Raw genomic sequence first — 14810 nt, forward strand, 5'->3', positions numbered from 1 at the left:
GTTCTGCCGGTGAGGAAGGAGCAGAGACAGTCAAGGACGGTTCCCTGTATGCTGGTGTTGTAGATTCTGGCTGTGAGAGTGCGGAGGGAGACGGAGTCAAAGGCTACAGAGAGGTCTAGTAGGATAAGGGCCGCAGTGTAGCCTTGGTTGAGGAGCGTGCACATGTCGTCTGTGGCGGTGAGGAGGGCAGTCTTGGTTCTATGGTTGCTGTGGAATCCGGATTGCGAAGTGCCAAGGGTGGCGTTCTCTTCGATGAAAGTTTGTCAGCTGCGTGTTGATGATTGTCTTCATGACTTTAGCTGCGAAGGGAAGGAGAGAGATGGGTTGGTAGCTGTTCAGGTCCGTCGGGTCTGCAGACGGTTTCTTGAGGAGGGGCTTGACTTCTGTGCGTTTCCACCTGTCAGGGAATGTGCCAGATTCGAAGGTGGTATTGATGGTGCATCGTAGCTCGGGTGCTATAGCAGCAGCGGCTCTGTGGAAGATGTGCAGTGAGCAGGCGGTCCGTGGGGTCTCCTGAGTGAGTGCTCTTCATGGTCGCGGTGGTATCTTTGGTGGTGACCGGGGTCAAGGCAGTGATGGTGGGCTCTCTGTCATCGCTGGAGGAAAGGGTGGTTTCTGGAGTTTGTTAGTTGAAGTTGTCATAGAGGGCCTTGATTTCCAGATGCATGTAGGATCCAAGCTTGTTGCAGAGGTAATAGGAGGGTGTGATGTCCGTAGCTCTGCTGGGGGGTTTGGTGAGTCCCTTCAAACTGCTGGAGTTGGTGCAGATTTTGTTCCAGATGAAGGTCCTTTTGGTGAATCTGATGAGTTTGTGGTTTTCTGTCATGGCGTTCTTGTAGGTTGTCTGGTCTTCAGTGGTTTTGCTGTTCCTCCATCATTTTTTGAGAAGTCTGCAGGTGTGTCTGGATTCTTGGAGGTTGGTGGTGAACCAGGTGGCCATTAAGGGGCATTGTCTGTCGCAGTTGTGGAGGGGTACAAGCTTGTCTGCGCAGTTGGTGATCCACCGGTGTAGTTCCCTGGCTGCAGAGTTGGCATCGGTCGAGGTGGGGGGGTCATGGATGAGGGTGGAGCTGAGGTGCTCCTCTGTGACCTTGCTCCAGTTCCTTCATGGTGGGCATGGAGTGGGTTTGTGAGTGGTGGCAGTGTTGAAAGAGAAGTGTACACAGTGGTGGTCGGTCCAGAGGGGCTTCATGGTGTGGCTGAAGCAGATGTTGTTCCCTCCTGCAAAGATGGGGTCAAGGGTGTGTTCTGCATTGTGGGTAGGGGAGGTGATGAGCTGTTTCAGACCGATGTTGGCGAGATTGTCCAGGAAGGCAGAGGTGTTGGGGTCGATGAGGTTGTCGAGGTCAAAGTTCAGGTCTCCGATGAGTATGTAGTCCATGGAGACGATGGCGTGGGGAGCGATGAGGTTGGCGATGGTAGTGGTGAATGAAGTGCAAAGTCTGGGGGGGGTGTAGGTAAGGGTGCCGCATAGCTTCGTTCTGGGGCTGGTCTGGATCTGGAAGTGGAGGTGTTCTGTGGTAGAAGGAGAGTCTCTTGTGCTGGAGGTGGAGAGTTGGATGGAGCTCTTGTGTGCAATGGCGAGTCCTCCTCCTGGACAGTTGGGGGGTCCTTCCTCTGGATCTTGTATCCGTCAGAGATGGCGGTGGTGATGTAGGGGGCGGAGGAGGCATTGGTCCAGGTTTCCGTGAAGAAGGCGACGTCCGGTGAGAACTTGTCAAGGACGTCCCAGATCTCTATAGCATGTCTGTACAATGAGCGAACATTGAGGAGGATGCACTTCAGGGCTTCGGTGGTGCTGGCGTCCGGCATGGGTGCAGTGGTTGAGGGGGTGCAGAAGTTGGTGAAGGATTGTTGGCAGTGTCTGCATGAGAACTGGCAGTGGGTAGTATTCGGCATAGACAACTGGCAGTTGTTGTTCCTTCAGGTGTTGAGTGCAAGGAGTGCAGCTGAGTGGCAGTGATAGGAGGTCGGAGAACAGGGTCCCTGGCACTGGTCGCGGTCTGGTCACCGATGGGCGTAGATGGGCTAGCCTTTTGCGTGCCAGCGGCATGGCCATGAAGCGGCTTCCATTAAATAGGGAAGGGGGAGGGAAGCGCAGCTGGGAGGAGGGAGCGGGAACAAGCAGAGGGGAGGGGCTGCGAGGGCAGCAGTGGCAGGAAAGGGTGACAAAACAGGTATAGAGGACACAACAAGGGCACAGGAACACAAAAAACAGGCAACTTAATCAAAATAGACAGCCGATAACAATTACGACGCACAAAAACAAATACAAGGCACAAAAAAACAGTTACAAGGCACAAAAAACAAGTAGACAGACGAAGGACAGAAAACGGTCACAGACACAAAGACAGAGAACAACGGTCCAGTGGTCCAGCAGTAGAGCAAGGCTTTCCCACTGGACCACCATGGATGAGGTGCAGGCAGGAGCCTGCAGGTGGAGGAGGGCCTCGAACATCTACCAGGAGAGAGTTATAGGAGGCAGTGGCACAACAGCAGAGCAGAGCTAGGCGGCGGGAGCGGAAACCGGCAGGGGGAAAGGCCGCTAGGGCAGCAGGGCAGGAAAGTGTGACAAAATAGGCAAGGAGGACACAACAAGGGCACAGAAACATAAAAAAACAGGCAACAATGAAAATAGACAGCAGATAACAATTACGATGCACACAAAAAAACTACAAGGTCCAAAAACAACGAGAGGGGTAGGCGGCAGCGGCACAACAGCAGAGCTGGTGGAGTAGAGAACAAGAACTCTGGCCAGGATGTCAGAGGTGCTGCAGAGCTCTACAACATCAGCTTGAAGCCAACCACACAGTCCTGGCCACAGTTGGCCTTATTTATCCCATCACAAGCCCTCCAGTGATCCTCTCCCACTCCTACTCTCCATTTATCCCTAATGCCCCTCACTGACTCCCACCCTGTATGGCCCATCCAGATAACCCCTCTTTCCCTGGACTCCTCAGCAGCCTGATATGCCCCAATCAGCCCATTTCTCACAGCCAATACCAGACCAGGAACACCCTCCAAAGACCACCCCCACACCGCCCGTCTTCAACCTTCCACATGCCAGTCTCTCTCCCTCAAGTCGCCCACCCCACCCTTTGGTCCACAGTCAACCCATATTTTCCCCTCCTTCATCGCCCACTGCCCTAACTTCTCCCAACACCAGATGCCAACAACCCACATATGCCCCTATCATAACTGATGAACAGAACAGGCCTCTGCTCAACAAGCTCCTTTCCTTGTTCTTCCACCTCTCTCAGAGAATCAACATCCTCTCATTGACTCTTTCCCATCTAAGCATCTCTCTATCCTCCAGTTGCTATCTTTCCTTCACCCCTCTATGACACTACACCCCACACCCTCCTGCTTACCAAGAGACAGATGTCTACCCAGACCCAAACGGACACAATCTCCCATAGACACCTCAGAACTATCTTATCTCTTAGAGAGTTATGAAGACTCAAGTTCCACCCCCACCCTCCATTCCCGCAGTGGGATACCTGATCACCACAGTTATCTCAGACAGCAATCAAACTAACATACACAATCCTGGTGTATGTTCACCCCTTCTTAACTTGATACAAATCCCAACCTCCCTCCCTGAACACATAGCCAGAAATTCAACAGCTTCCCCTGAACTGCATGTTACACAATTGACGGTCTGCAGTCAAACACTGTCTAGAGATATCAGCCTTGATCCTGTACCATACTCTTGATATACTGATTCTCATTGAAACGTGGCTCAACGGCTCATCTAACCATGCTCTAAACCTTCTACTTTCTCTCAATTACTCCACCTTACATAGAGACCTGGAAGAGAGACTGGGTGGAGGTGTCATACTCATTCACAGAAAAACACTGAGATGCAGGATCCTCCAAATGACTCAGTCGGTGGAAATGACCACATTCACTGCCTCCAACATCAGACTGAATGTGATTTACCATCCACCTGGTCATAACAATTCCTTCATCGAGGAATGTATGGATCTCTTCACGTCTCAATTGATCAGCTCAGAAAACGCAATCTTCTACCTATACAGCCTTTCTCAAAGACAATGATCTCCAACAACACTGCCTTAACGCCACACAACACAAAGGCAACCTGATAATCTCCAATTCCCTCAATCTACAGTCATACGACGCCATTCCAGTCGGCTGGTCTGATCACATGCAGAGACAATTCTCCCTCTCCAGTTCTTATACTAAAACTTCCAGGCAACCCAAGAAAGAGAAAATATGGTTCAGGGACACATCCAGCCTTGACACAGAAGCCATGGCCACCATGACCCTTCTAACCCTAATCTCGATTACAGCCAGCCTTGATATTAATGAGGCCACTGACAAATACAACCCCTGCATGGAATCCCTTATTGACAAATTTGCATTCCTGAAGTGCAAATTATCTATACCAAAACCCTCCAAAACTTTGTGAAGAAGGAAGAATTATCAGAAAGTGTAAGAAAGAATGGAAATTAGCACCCTCTCACCTGAGTATGAATAAGCTTTGCATAGCACAAGAACAGAACAAAGACCGAATCCTTACAGTTAAATCCTCTCACTTCAGAGCACTTGTGAATTTTGTAAAGAACAGACCAAAGCGACTATTTAAGGTTCTAGTAAAAACAACAAACCCCTACACCACTTCAGCTCTTGAGCCATCCGTGGTCCGCTGCAACAATATTATTGATTTTATTTTTATAGAAAGGTCAGAGACATTCAAATCTCACTACACGCCAGTGAACCTCCAGAAACTGGGATTCTACTGTGAAAGGCATTTCATATGTGATCCTCTTTCTCCCCCATTTCCGAACAAGACCTACATTGAACACTCTTCAATGTGGAACCCTCGAACCACCTTCAGAACGCCATTACATGGTCTATCAGAAAATCTCTTTCTACACAACTACTCCTCATATGGACCAACATGGTCTTCTCTTCAACAGGGCCTTTTTCCAGAATGACTAAAAGTGGGTCAAGTCTCTCCTCTCCTGAAAAAGCAATCTCTTGACCCAGAGAATATAAACAACTACCGCCCAGTCTTCACACTTCCATTTTTAGGCAAAGCCATTGACAGTTGAGTTGCTTCCCTGCTTGTTTCATACATTCAACCAAACAACATCCTAGACTCTCTCAAATCAAGTTTCCACCAAGGAGACAGTATAACAACTTTGATGCTACAAATAGTCACTGACTCCCTTAGCATCACCGACTCCAGAAACTCCTGCCTCCTGTTCCTCCTGGACTTATCCGCTCCATTCAACACTGTCAACCATCAGGACCTCCTTTGCAACTGGTCCTAGGATGCTTGTTTCCGGTTCAGGGAAGACCTGGCTTAGCAGTTCGGGCTGGACTGTTCACATGAGGCACAGGATCAAGAATGATTTGCAAATAGCTGCGTCTAAACTGAGGTGGTGAAGTGAGCTAAAGATTGATGGTGGCTTCAACCCAGATCTGTGACTGGAGGTGAGTGTCTGAAAAGTTTCAGCGCTCTGTCTATCATGTCCTTATGTTTGCTTTGTTTGCCCTAAGTTGGCAGGGTACGCCCAGACATGGGCCCCTTGCTCACTTTGCCACTGGATGCAAGCTAGCCAGGCTGATGAAGGGTGTTTCCCAGAAACCAGTCCCTGGATGCTTGTTTCCAGTACAGGCAAGACGTGGCTTGGCAGTTCGGGTGGACTGTTCCCATGAGGCACAGGGTCAAGTCTGATTTGAACATAGCTAGGTCTGAACTGAGGTGGCAAAGTGAGCTAAAGAATGAAGATGGATTCAATCCCAATCTGTGACTCCATCCAACATCACCTTTTGTTTGCTTTATTAGAAAAATAACAGAATATCTAATTTCATTTCACATGGAGCTGAGAAGAAAAAGTCACCTGAGTATCACAGAAAGCTATTATCTCTTTCATTTGGAAAGCACAGAAAGAATAAAAGTGACATCTGTACATCAAAGGAGACTACATCATATTACAATCAAAAAGTTGAGATGCAGTACGTTCAGCCGGAAAGAAAATAATAGAAATAAACCGCTGAAGGCACAACATATAAACCATATAAACCTCAAACTGCTGGCAGGACTCTCCGCAACAAAAACAGAAAGGTATTTAAAGTGGGGTACTACCACATCAGCGAATGTGAATATGGAGTTCCTCGCTCTCGTGTAGTCCTCCTGGGAAATTACTGCCAAGCAAGATAATGTATTCTGACTCTTTCTGCCTTAGCTTTCTCTCCCTGTTACCACCACTGGCACTCTATCCAATTCTGTCAAGATGATTAGCATCCTGACCTTGATTTTTGGCCCAATGTCTAGCAACACGGTAGGTCTCATCAAGATTTTTTATAGCCCTTTAGTGTAACCACACCCTTTTTTTTCACTGGGCCTATCGGGCTGCCTACATATCTCAGTCCACACTGACAGATCAAAACATAGATACAGAAATCACTGCTACATGTTGTAAATTTCCTGATCCTCTGCTCTTTACCTGTTGCAATGTTGTAAGTCCTCACATTCTTGCTCATCTTGCAAGCTTAACACCTCCTAAATTTGTCAAGGCCCCTTTTTCTTGCAAACACCCTTCCTTTCTGTTCTGTGTACCAGTGTAACTGTGTACCAGTGCATCTCACAATGATTTAAGTTTGAGGTAAGTGATTTTTGGAGACAGAGGCATTTCTTTACCTACGATGGGATCACTTCTAACTAGGTGCCGATGTCTTGCAATCATTTTCTTGACTGACTGACTTTCATTTTGAACGTAGTAATCAGTTGTACCACATTTTCTTCCTTCTTTTTCTGTCTTTTGTTAAGGGGAGAATCTCGTGAAATGCCCTCCACTTTCTCCCTAGCTGTCTCTAAGACTATACTGGTATATCCTCTAGCCCTGAACCTCTCAAACATCCTGTCTCTTTCTTCTTCATAGCTTCTATCTGAGCTACAATTGTGCTTTTCTCGGAGCAGTTCCCTGTACTGGATGCTCCACTTGGGATTTAGTGGATGTTGGCTTTCAGCATGTAACATGCTGTTACCTGTAATTTCTTTTTGATATAGGCTGGTAGTGATTTTGTTCTTCATTACTACTACCTTCACATCTAGAAAATCCATCTACATTGTATATATCTTATGTGTGAAAGATAGATTCAGATAATTATTTAAAATGTGTGTTAGGAGATCATCTCTGGTTCCCTCTCAAATCAAAAACAAATCATCAATGTACCTTGTCCAAAAAGCAACATATTTTGTCCATTTCTCATTTTCATCGATCCATACATGATTCGACTCCCACCAGCCCATAAAGATCCCCGCATAACTTGGTGCAAAGCAACTGCCCATTGCTGTAGCTGTGAGTTGCCAAAAAACAGATGTTAAAAAATATAAAAAAATTGTTGTTAAGACAGAAGTATATCATTTCAAACAACATATTAAAATGATCATATTTATGCAATGGTTTGTCCCTGAAGAAATACATAAATGCCACACACCAATATATGCGGGGATCTTTCTGAGCTGGGCTACAGAGATATGGCACTCACCTTCCCTTTCCCTAGAGTTGGCGCTGATTTCACCGTAGTGCCATAGTGCTAGGGTGCGTGCCGGAATCTAACATAGGTTTTGTAGAGGAAGGGTACAACATATTATGCATACACTTTGTATGTGTGCTTCACAGTGCAGCATGCTTGCAAAGTAGGAAAACCTACTAGCATTACCTTTTGGTGCTAAACCCTGTCTACAATTGTTTTTAGATAGGGTTGTGCATCAAAAAGCATGGGTGGTTGCATGGGAACACCCATGTACCACCCATGCAATGTCCCCTTAGTACAAAGAAATGTAAAGCAATGATTTGCCCTGCCTTGCGTTACTTGTAAGGCACTTTCCAATGAAGAACACATTTTGTGCTGGAATGTAAATTGGTAAAAAAAAAATGTTGTGCTGGTCAGTGGCACTTTTGTGATTCAAAATGTTTGAAAACCTACTCTAACTGGCATATTTACCATACCCCTACAGCACTTTTATGCTGCCGTGCATACCTGCTTGGTAACTATTGAGTAAGGCAATGCCTTACTCGATGTGTAAGCGGCATTCCATGGGTGTTGCTGAGGGTGTTCCTATGCAACACCCATGGTTTTTTACACTGTCCCAGACTTGCAACATAGCGTAAATCTGGGGCAGTGCCAAAACTAACGCCTCCCCAAAGCAGGCCTTTTCTCCTCTTTCCACGCCTTCTGCATTCTGCAGTACACATAGAACAATGAAAATGCTGCCTTTGATTCCTTTAGTGCAGGAGGGTGTCATGATCTCCCGTTTACGACAGCAAAAAATGGTCGTACATCTGGCCCTTGAATTTAAAAAACACCTCTCAACGCCCTGCAGGCCTTTCTCCAGATAAAATAATCCCTTAAAACAAAGCCTGTCCTCCTCAGTCCTGACTATATCAAACCATTAATTTTACAGTCTGATGCCTCAGAATATGGCTTAGGATCAGTCCTCTCAAAAAACAGATTCCCAAGGACACAAAGGACCTATTGTATACATTAGCCGCATACTGTTTTTCTGAGAAAGAACTATGCAGTGGTGGAGAAGGAAGACTTGGCCATCAAATGGGCTGTCAAATCCCTGAGGCATTACCTCGATGGCTGGGAGTTCACTCAATATGCAGATCATGCCCCGCTAGAGTGGCTCTCCTGGAACAAAGGAAATAATGACAGGATTCTACATATGATCATAGCCCTACAACCCTATAGATTCACCACCCAACATAGAAAAGGGAAGAATCATATTAACGCTGACTATCTCTCTAGATACCCTTTGGATTCATTTCTTGCAGGCAAAAAGGTTAGGGAAGGTGGATGTGAGAAAGGGTCCAACACAGGTAACTTGGAGCCCCACCACTTACCTTGTATGACCCTGTTCTCCTGCGAGGAAATGTAGACACCGTCATCAGGCTGGAAAGAAAAAGAAGAGAAACAGGTTAATCCATTCCCCCTGGACTCTCCCCTACACTCAACAAAGGAACCAACCAGAGGCCTAACACAGAGGAGAAAAGGACCTCAGAGACAGAAGAGATAGAGAACTGGAAATCAAAGGGCGGGACTGGAGAGAGCCACAGGATGCCATAGAAGGAAGCCCCGGAAGGATTGCTGATGGAGGCAAACGAGAAGCCAATGGAAGACAGGGCAGTCAGAGAGAAAACACTCGAGGACTGGAGAGGCGCAATTGCAGCCACACCTCAGGAGAGTTGCAGCACTGGAGGAGAAGAAGACTAACAAAAGGAAAAGGCGGCAAGAGCTTTAAACAGGGAGCTGGGTGCAAAAACAATGTGGGTTCTTTATCATGCCATAATTGTCTCTTTGATTGTGGATGTGCAGGGTCAAGATGGAAGGGTTTAATACCCTTCATGTTGAACTTGTTTTTTGAGGGTTTTTTTGTTTGGCACCTTGGGACACAGACACAGGAACATGAGGTGGATTTCGATAACACTGAAGATCAGTGTTACTTAAACTGAAACGCATTGTGAGGCAAAAAGTTTTGGTATCATTCCTTGCAATACCATAAATATACCAGTGTAAATGGAAAGCCCTTCTCAGAGATGTGTTTTTGATGGCATAGTACTGGCCTCGATAATTCCTTAGTTTTTCTGAAATTATTTCTCTTACTATTTTGCACTAAAGGAGGATGCTAGTATGACAATGTGGAAAGAGAGTATTTACCGCTATCATTGTTCTTTTACCCCTCAAATATTCTTGTACCCTACAAGTGTAAAACATGAGAAATATTCAGTAATAGCACTTCCTTGATATATTTGTAAATGGCAGTGTCTGCCTTAAGTTAAACAGGGAAAAAAAAGTTTTTTTATGTTATTCATGAAGAAATGTCCATAAACGATGTGTATAAGTCTTCTTTTATTTGTTCTTGAATGCGAAAATTCCCAGCAGCAAATGAAAAATAGGCCAACACGTGTTTCGTCTGTACCACAATAGGTATGTAGACTTTGTCAAGGCAATAAAATCAATAGTAGACAAACACAATATTACTTTTGTTTCCCAGTTTTCAGAGCATGCCAAAACCCATGAAAGAAACGTAATAGGCGTAACACATCAAAGCAGTATCTTGAGCACTCTTGGAAATATATGGTAATCGATACAAGTATCGGCAGCTGCGGACAGCAGGATCAATGTGAGTCAGATAGTAAATATAAGCTGAGTATTTCTATCTCGCTGAATCCATTCTAGAGAGCTCGGGCAGGTAAGTTTGTTAGGTGGAGTGAACCATGCCTTGATAAGCCGGCTATCTGTGCGTATGTAACAAGATGCTAACAGATCATCAGAGTAGTAGATAGGGAAGGGAAAACCACGCCTTGATAAGCCGGTTCCCGTTAGTGACACCACGCGAACCGAGCGTCATATGCTGTAGTAAGCCCTACTACTGTTGGGTAATCAGTGTTTTCAGTGTTTACAGCACTCCTACCCTCCACACTACTAGGGCGCTTTTACTTTTTTGATGTTAGACCAGAAGTGCGGCCTATCCCTTATCAGGGATTGCTATTACCCTCTTCTTGTTACCCTACAAGTGTGTGAACCCTACCTCTTCACATTCACTGGCGGTGTGGTGAAGGAAACTGTCCGAGCTCCAGCTCACTAAAAATAAAAAAATTCAAGATGCTCACCGCCGTATTCTCCTCTTTTTTTTTAGCCTCCTGTGGACCTGTGCCTGGAGAAGACATACCTGAAAGACGGAAGAAGAGAAGACGTGATTCAGCACAGAAAAGCAGGATTCCAGAACACTAAATGTTCCCATGTATATCATACTCGACTAATAAATACACAAAAATTGAAAAACATATCAAGTCTCCTAGATTCTGTTTCCACTCATCCTTCCCACACCACCCTAATCACCAAAAATCCCCTTGCCACCTAAAAACCCTTACCCACCCTTAACCCTAAAAATATGCATGTCAGCCAAAGACCTATACCTATCAAAAATCACCCTAGCCACATAAAAACCCGTTCCCACGCTTAACCCTAAAATTCCCTTACCACCCAAAAACCCATACCTATCCCCCACCCTAAAATTAGATTTGCCACCCAAAAACTGATACCCACTCTAAACACTAAAAAGTACTTTGCCACCTAACAACCAAAATTACTCTTGCCACCCAATACCACATACCCACCCTAAGCCCTAAAAATTCCCTTGATGACTAATTACCCTTACCCACCCTAAAGCATAAAAAATACCCTTGCCACCCAAAAACCCATTCATACCCTCATACATTCAACCAAACAACATCCTAGACTCTCTCAAATCAAGTTTCCACCAAGGAGACAGTATAACAACTTTGATGCTACAAATAGTCACTGACTCCCTTAGCATCACCGACTCCAGAAACTCCTGCCTCCTGTTCCTCCTGGACTTATCCGCTCCATTCAACACTGTCAACCATCAGGACCTCCTTTGCAACTGGTCCTAGGATGCTTGTTTCCGGTTCAGGGAAGACCTGGCTTAGCAGTTCGGGCTGGACTGTTCACATGAGGCACAGGATCAAGAATGATTTGCAAATAGCTGCGTCTAAACTGAGGTGGTGAAGTGAGCTAAAGATTGATGGTGGCTTCAACCCAGATCTGTGACTGGAGGTGAGTGTCTGAAAAGTTTCAGCGCTCTGTCTATCATGTCCTTATGTTTGCTTTGTTTGCCCTAAGTTGGCAGGGTACGCCCAGACATGGGCCCCTTGCTCACTTTGCCACTGGATGCAAGCTAGCCAGGCTGATGAAGGGTGTTTCCCAGAAACCAGTCCCAGGATGCTTGTTTCCAGTACAGGCAAGACGTGGCTTGGCAGTTCGGGTGGACTGTTCCCATGAGGCACAGGGTCAAGTCTGATTTGAACATAGCTAGGTCTGAACTGAGGTGGCAAAGTGAGCTAAAGAATGAAGATGGATTCAATCCCAATCTGTGACTCCATCCAACATCACCTTTTGTTTGCTTTATTAGAAAAATAACAGAATATCTAATTTCATTTCACATGGAGCTGAGAAGAAAAAGTCACCTGAGTATCACAGAAAGCTATTATCTCTTTCATTTGGAAAGCACAGAAAGAATAAAAGTGACATCTGTACATCAAAGGAGACTACATCATATTACAATCAAAAAGTTGAGATGCAGTACGTTCAGCCGGAAAGAAAATAATAGAAATAAGCCGCTGAAGGCACAACATATAAACCATATAAACCTCAAACTGCTGGCAGGACTCTCCGCAACAAAAACAGAAAGGTATTTAAAGTGGGGTACTACCACATCAGCGAATGTGAATATGGAGTTCCTCGCTCTCGTGTAGTCCTCCTGGGAAATTACTGCCAAGCAAGATAATGTATTCTGACTCTTTCTGCCTTAGCTTTCTCTCCCTGTTACCACCACTGGCACTCTATCCAATTCTGTCAAGATGATTAGCATCCTGACCTTGATTTTTGGCCCAATGTCTAGCAACACGGTAGGTCTCATCAAGATTTTTTATAGCCCTTTAGTGTAACCACACCCTTTTTTTTCACTGGGCCTATCGGGCTGCCTACATATCTCAGTCCACACTGACAGATCAAAACATAGATACAGAAATCACTGCTACATGTTGTAAATTTCCTGATCCTCTGCTCTTTACCTGTTGCAATGTTGTAAGTCCTCACATTCTTGCTCATCTTGCAAGCTTAACACCTCCTAAATTTGTCAAGGCCCCTTTTTCTTGCAAACACCCTTCCTTTCTGTTCTGTGTACCAGTGTAACTGTGTACCAGTGCATCTCACAATGATTTAAGTTTGAGGTAAGTGATTTTTGGAGACAGAGGCATTTCTTTACCTACGATGGGATCACTTCTAACTAGGTGCCGATGTCTTGCAATCATTTTCTTGACTGACTGACTTTCATTTTGAACGTAGTAATCAGTTGTACCACATTTTCTTCCTTCTTTTTCTGTCTTTTGTTAAGGGGAGAATCTCGTGAAATGCCCTCCACTTTCTCCCTAGCTGTCTCTAAGACTATACTGGTATATCCTCTAGCCCTGAACCTCTCAAACATCCTGTCTCTTTCTTCTTCATAGCTTCTATCTGAGCTACAATTGTGCTTTTCTCGGAGCAGTTCCCTGTACTGGATGCTCCACTTGGGATTTAGTGGATGTTGGCTTTCAGCATGTAACATGCTGTTACCTGTAATTTCTTTTTGATATAGGCTGGTAGTGATTTTGTTCTTCATTACTACTACCTTCACATCTAGAAAATCCATCTACATTGTATATATCTTATGTGTGAAAGATAGATTCAGATAATTATTTAAAATGTGTGTTAGGAGATCATCTCTGGTTCCCTCTCAAATCAAAAACAAATCATCAATGTACCTTGTCCAAAAAGCAACATATTTTGTCCATTTCTCATTTTCATCGATCCATACATGATTCGACTCCCACCAGCCCATAAAGATCCCCGCATAACTTGGTGCAAAGCAACTGCCCATTGCTGTAGCTGTGAGTTGCCAAAAAACAGATGTTAAAAAATATAAAAAAATTGTTGTTAAGACAGAAGTATATCATTTCAAACAACATATTCAAATGATCATATTTATGCAATGGTTTGTCCCTGAAGAAATACATAAATGCCACACACCAATATATGCGGGGATCTTTCTGAGCTGGGCTACAGAGATATGGCACTCACCTTCCCTTTCCCTAGAGTTGGCGCTGATTTCACCGTAGTGCCATAGTGCTAGGGTGCGTGCCGGAATCTAACATAGGTTTTGTAGAGGAAGGGTACAACATATTATGCATACACTTTGTATGTGTGCTTCACAGTGCAGCATGCTTGCAAAGTAGGAAAACCTACTAGCATTACCTTTTGGTGCTAAACCCTGTCTACAATTGTTTTTAGATAGGGTTGTGCATCAAAAAGCATGGGTGGTTGCATGGGAACACCCATGTACCACCCATGCAATGTCCCCTTAGTACAAAGAAATGTAAAGCAATGATTTGCCCTGCCTTGCGTTACTTGTAAGGCACTTTCCAATGAAGAACACATTTTGTGCTGGAATGTAAATTGGTAAAAAAAAAATGTTGTGCTGGTCAGTGGCACTTTTGTGATTCAAAATGTTTGAAAACCTACTCTAACTGGCATATTTACCATACCCCTACAGCACTTTTATGCTGCCGTGCATACCTGCTTGGTAACTATTGAGTAAGGCAATGCCTTACTCGATGTGTAAGCGGCATTCCATGGGTGTTGCTGAGGGTGTTCCTATGCAACACCCATGGTTTTTTACACTGTCCCAGACTTGCAACATAGCGTAAATCTGGGGCAGTGCCAAAACTAACGCCTCCCCAAAGCAGGCCTTTTCTCCTCTTTCCACGCCTTCTGCATTCTGCAGTACACATAGAACAATGAAAATGCTGCCTTTGATTCCTTTAGTGCAGGAGGGTGTCATGATCTCCCGTTTACGACAGCAAAAAATGGTCGTACATCTGGCCCTTGAATTTAAAAAACACCTCTCAACGCCCTGCAGGCCTTTCTCCAGATAAAATAATCCCTTAAAACAAAGCCTGTCCTCCTCAGTCCTGACTATATCAAACCATTAATTTTACAGTCTGATGCCTCAGAATATGGCTTAGGATCAGTCCTCTCAAAAAACAGATTCCCAAGGACACAAAGGACCTATTGTATACATTAGCCGCATACTGTTTTTCTGAGAAAGAACTATGCAGTGGTGGAGAAGGAAGACTTGGCCATCAAATGGGCTGTCAAATCCCTGAGGCATTACCTCGATGGCTGGGAGTTCACTCAATATGCAGATC

General features: G+C 45.0%; 1 protein-coding gene across 1 annotated transcript in view; it reads right to left on the reverse strand.

The window, feature by feature from the left end:
- The window catches only part of LOC146830008 (uncharacterized), a 230987-nt gene that overhangs the window by 32025 nt on the left and 184152 nt on the right, over nucleotides 1–14810 (reverse strand). The window contains exons 19-20 of the mRNA XM_085604242.1: nucleotides 10656–10714; nucleotides 8886–8934 (exon numbers count right to left, since the gene is read on the reverse strand). Coding sequence (XP_085460368.1) covers nucleotides 8886–8934; nucleotides 10656–10714 — 108 coding nt within the window. The remainder of the gene's footprint in view (nucleotides 1–8885; nucleotides 8935–10655; nucleotides 10715–14810) is intronic.

Source organism: Triturus cristatus, chromosome 5_1 (assembly GCF_964204655.1).
Source record: "Triturus cristatus chromosome 5_1, aTriCri1.1, whole genome shotgun sequence".
NCBI lineage: Eukaryota > Metazoa > Chordata > Amphibia > Caudata > Salamandridae > Triturus > Triturus cristatus.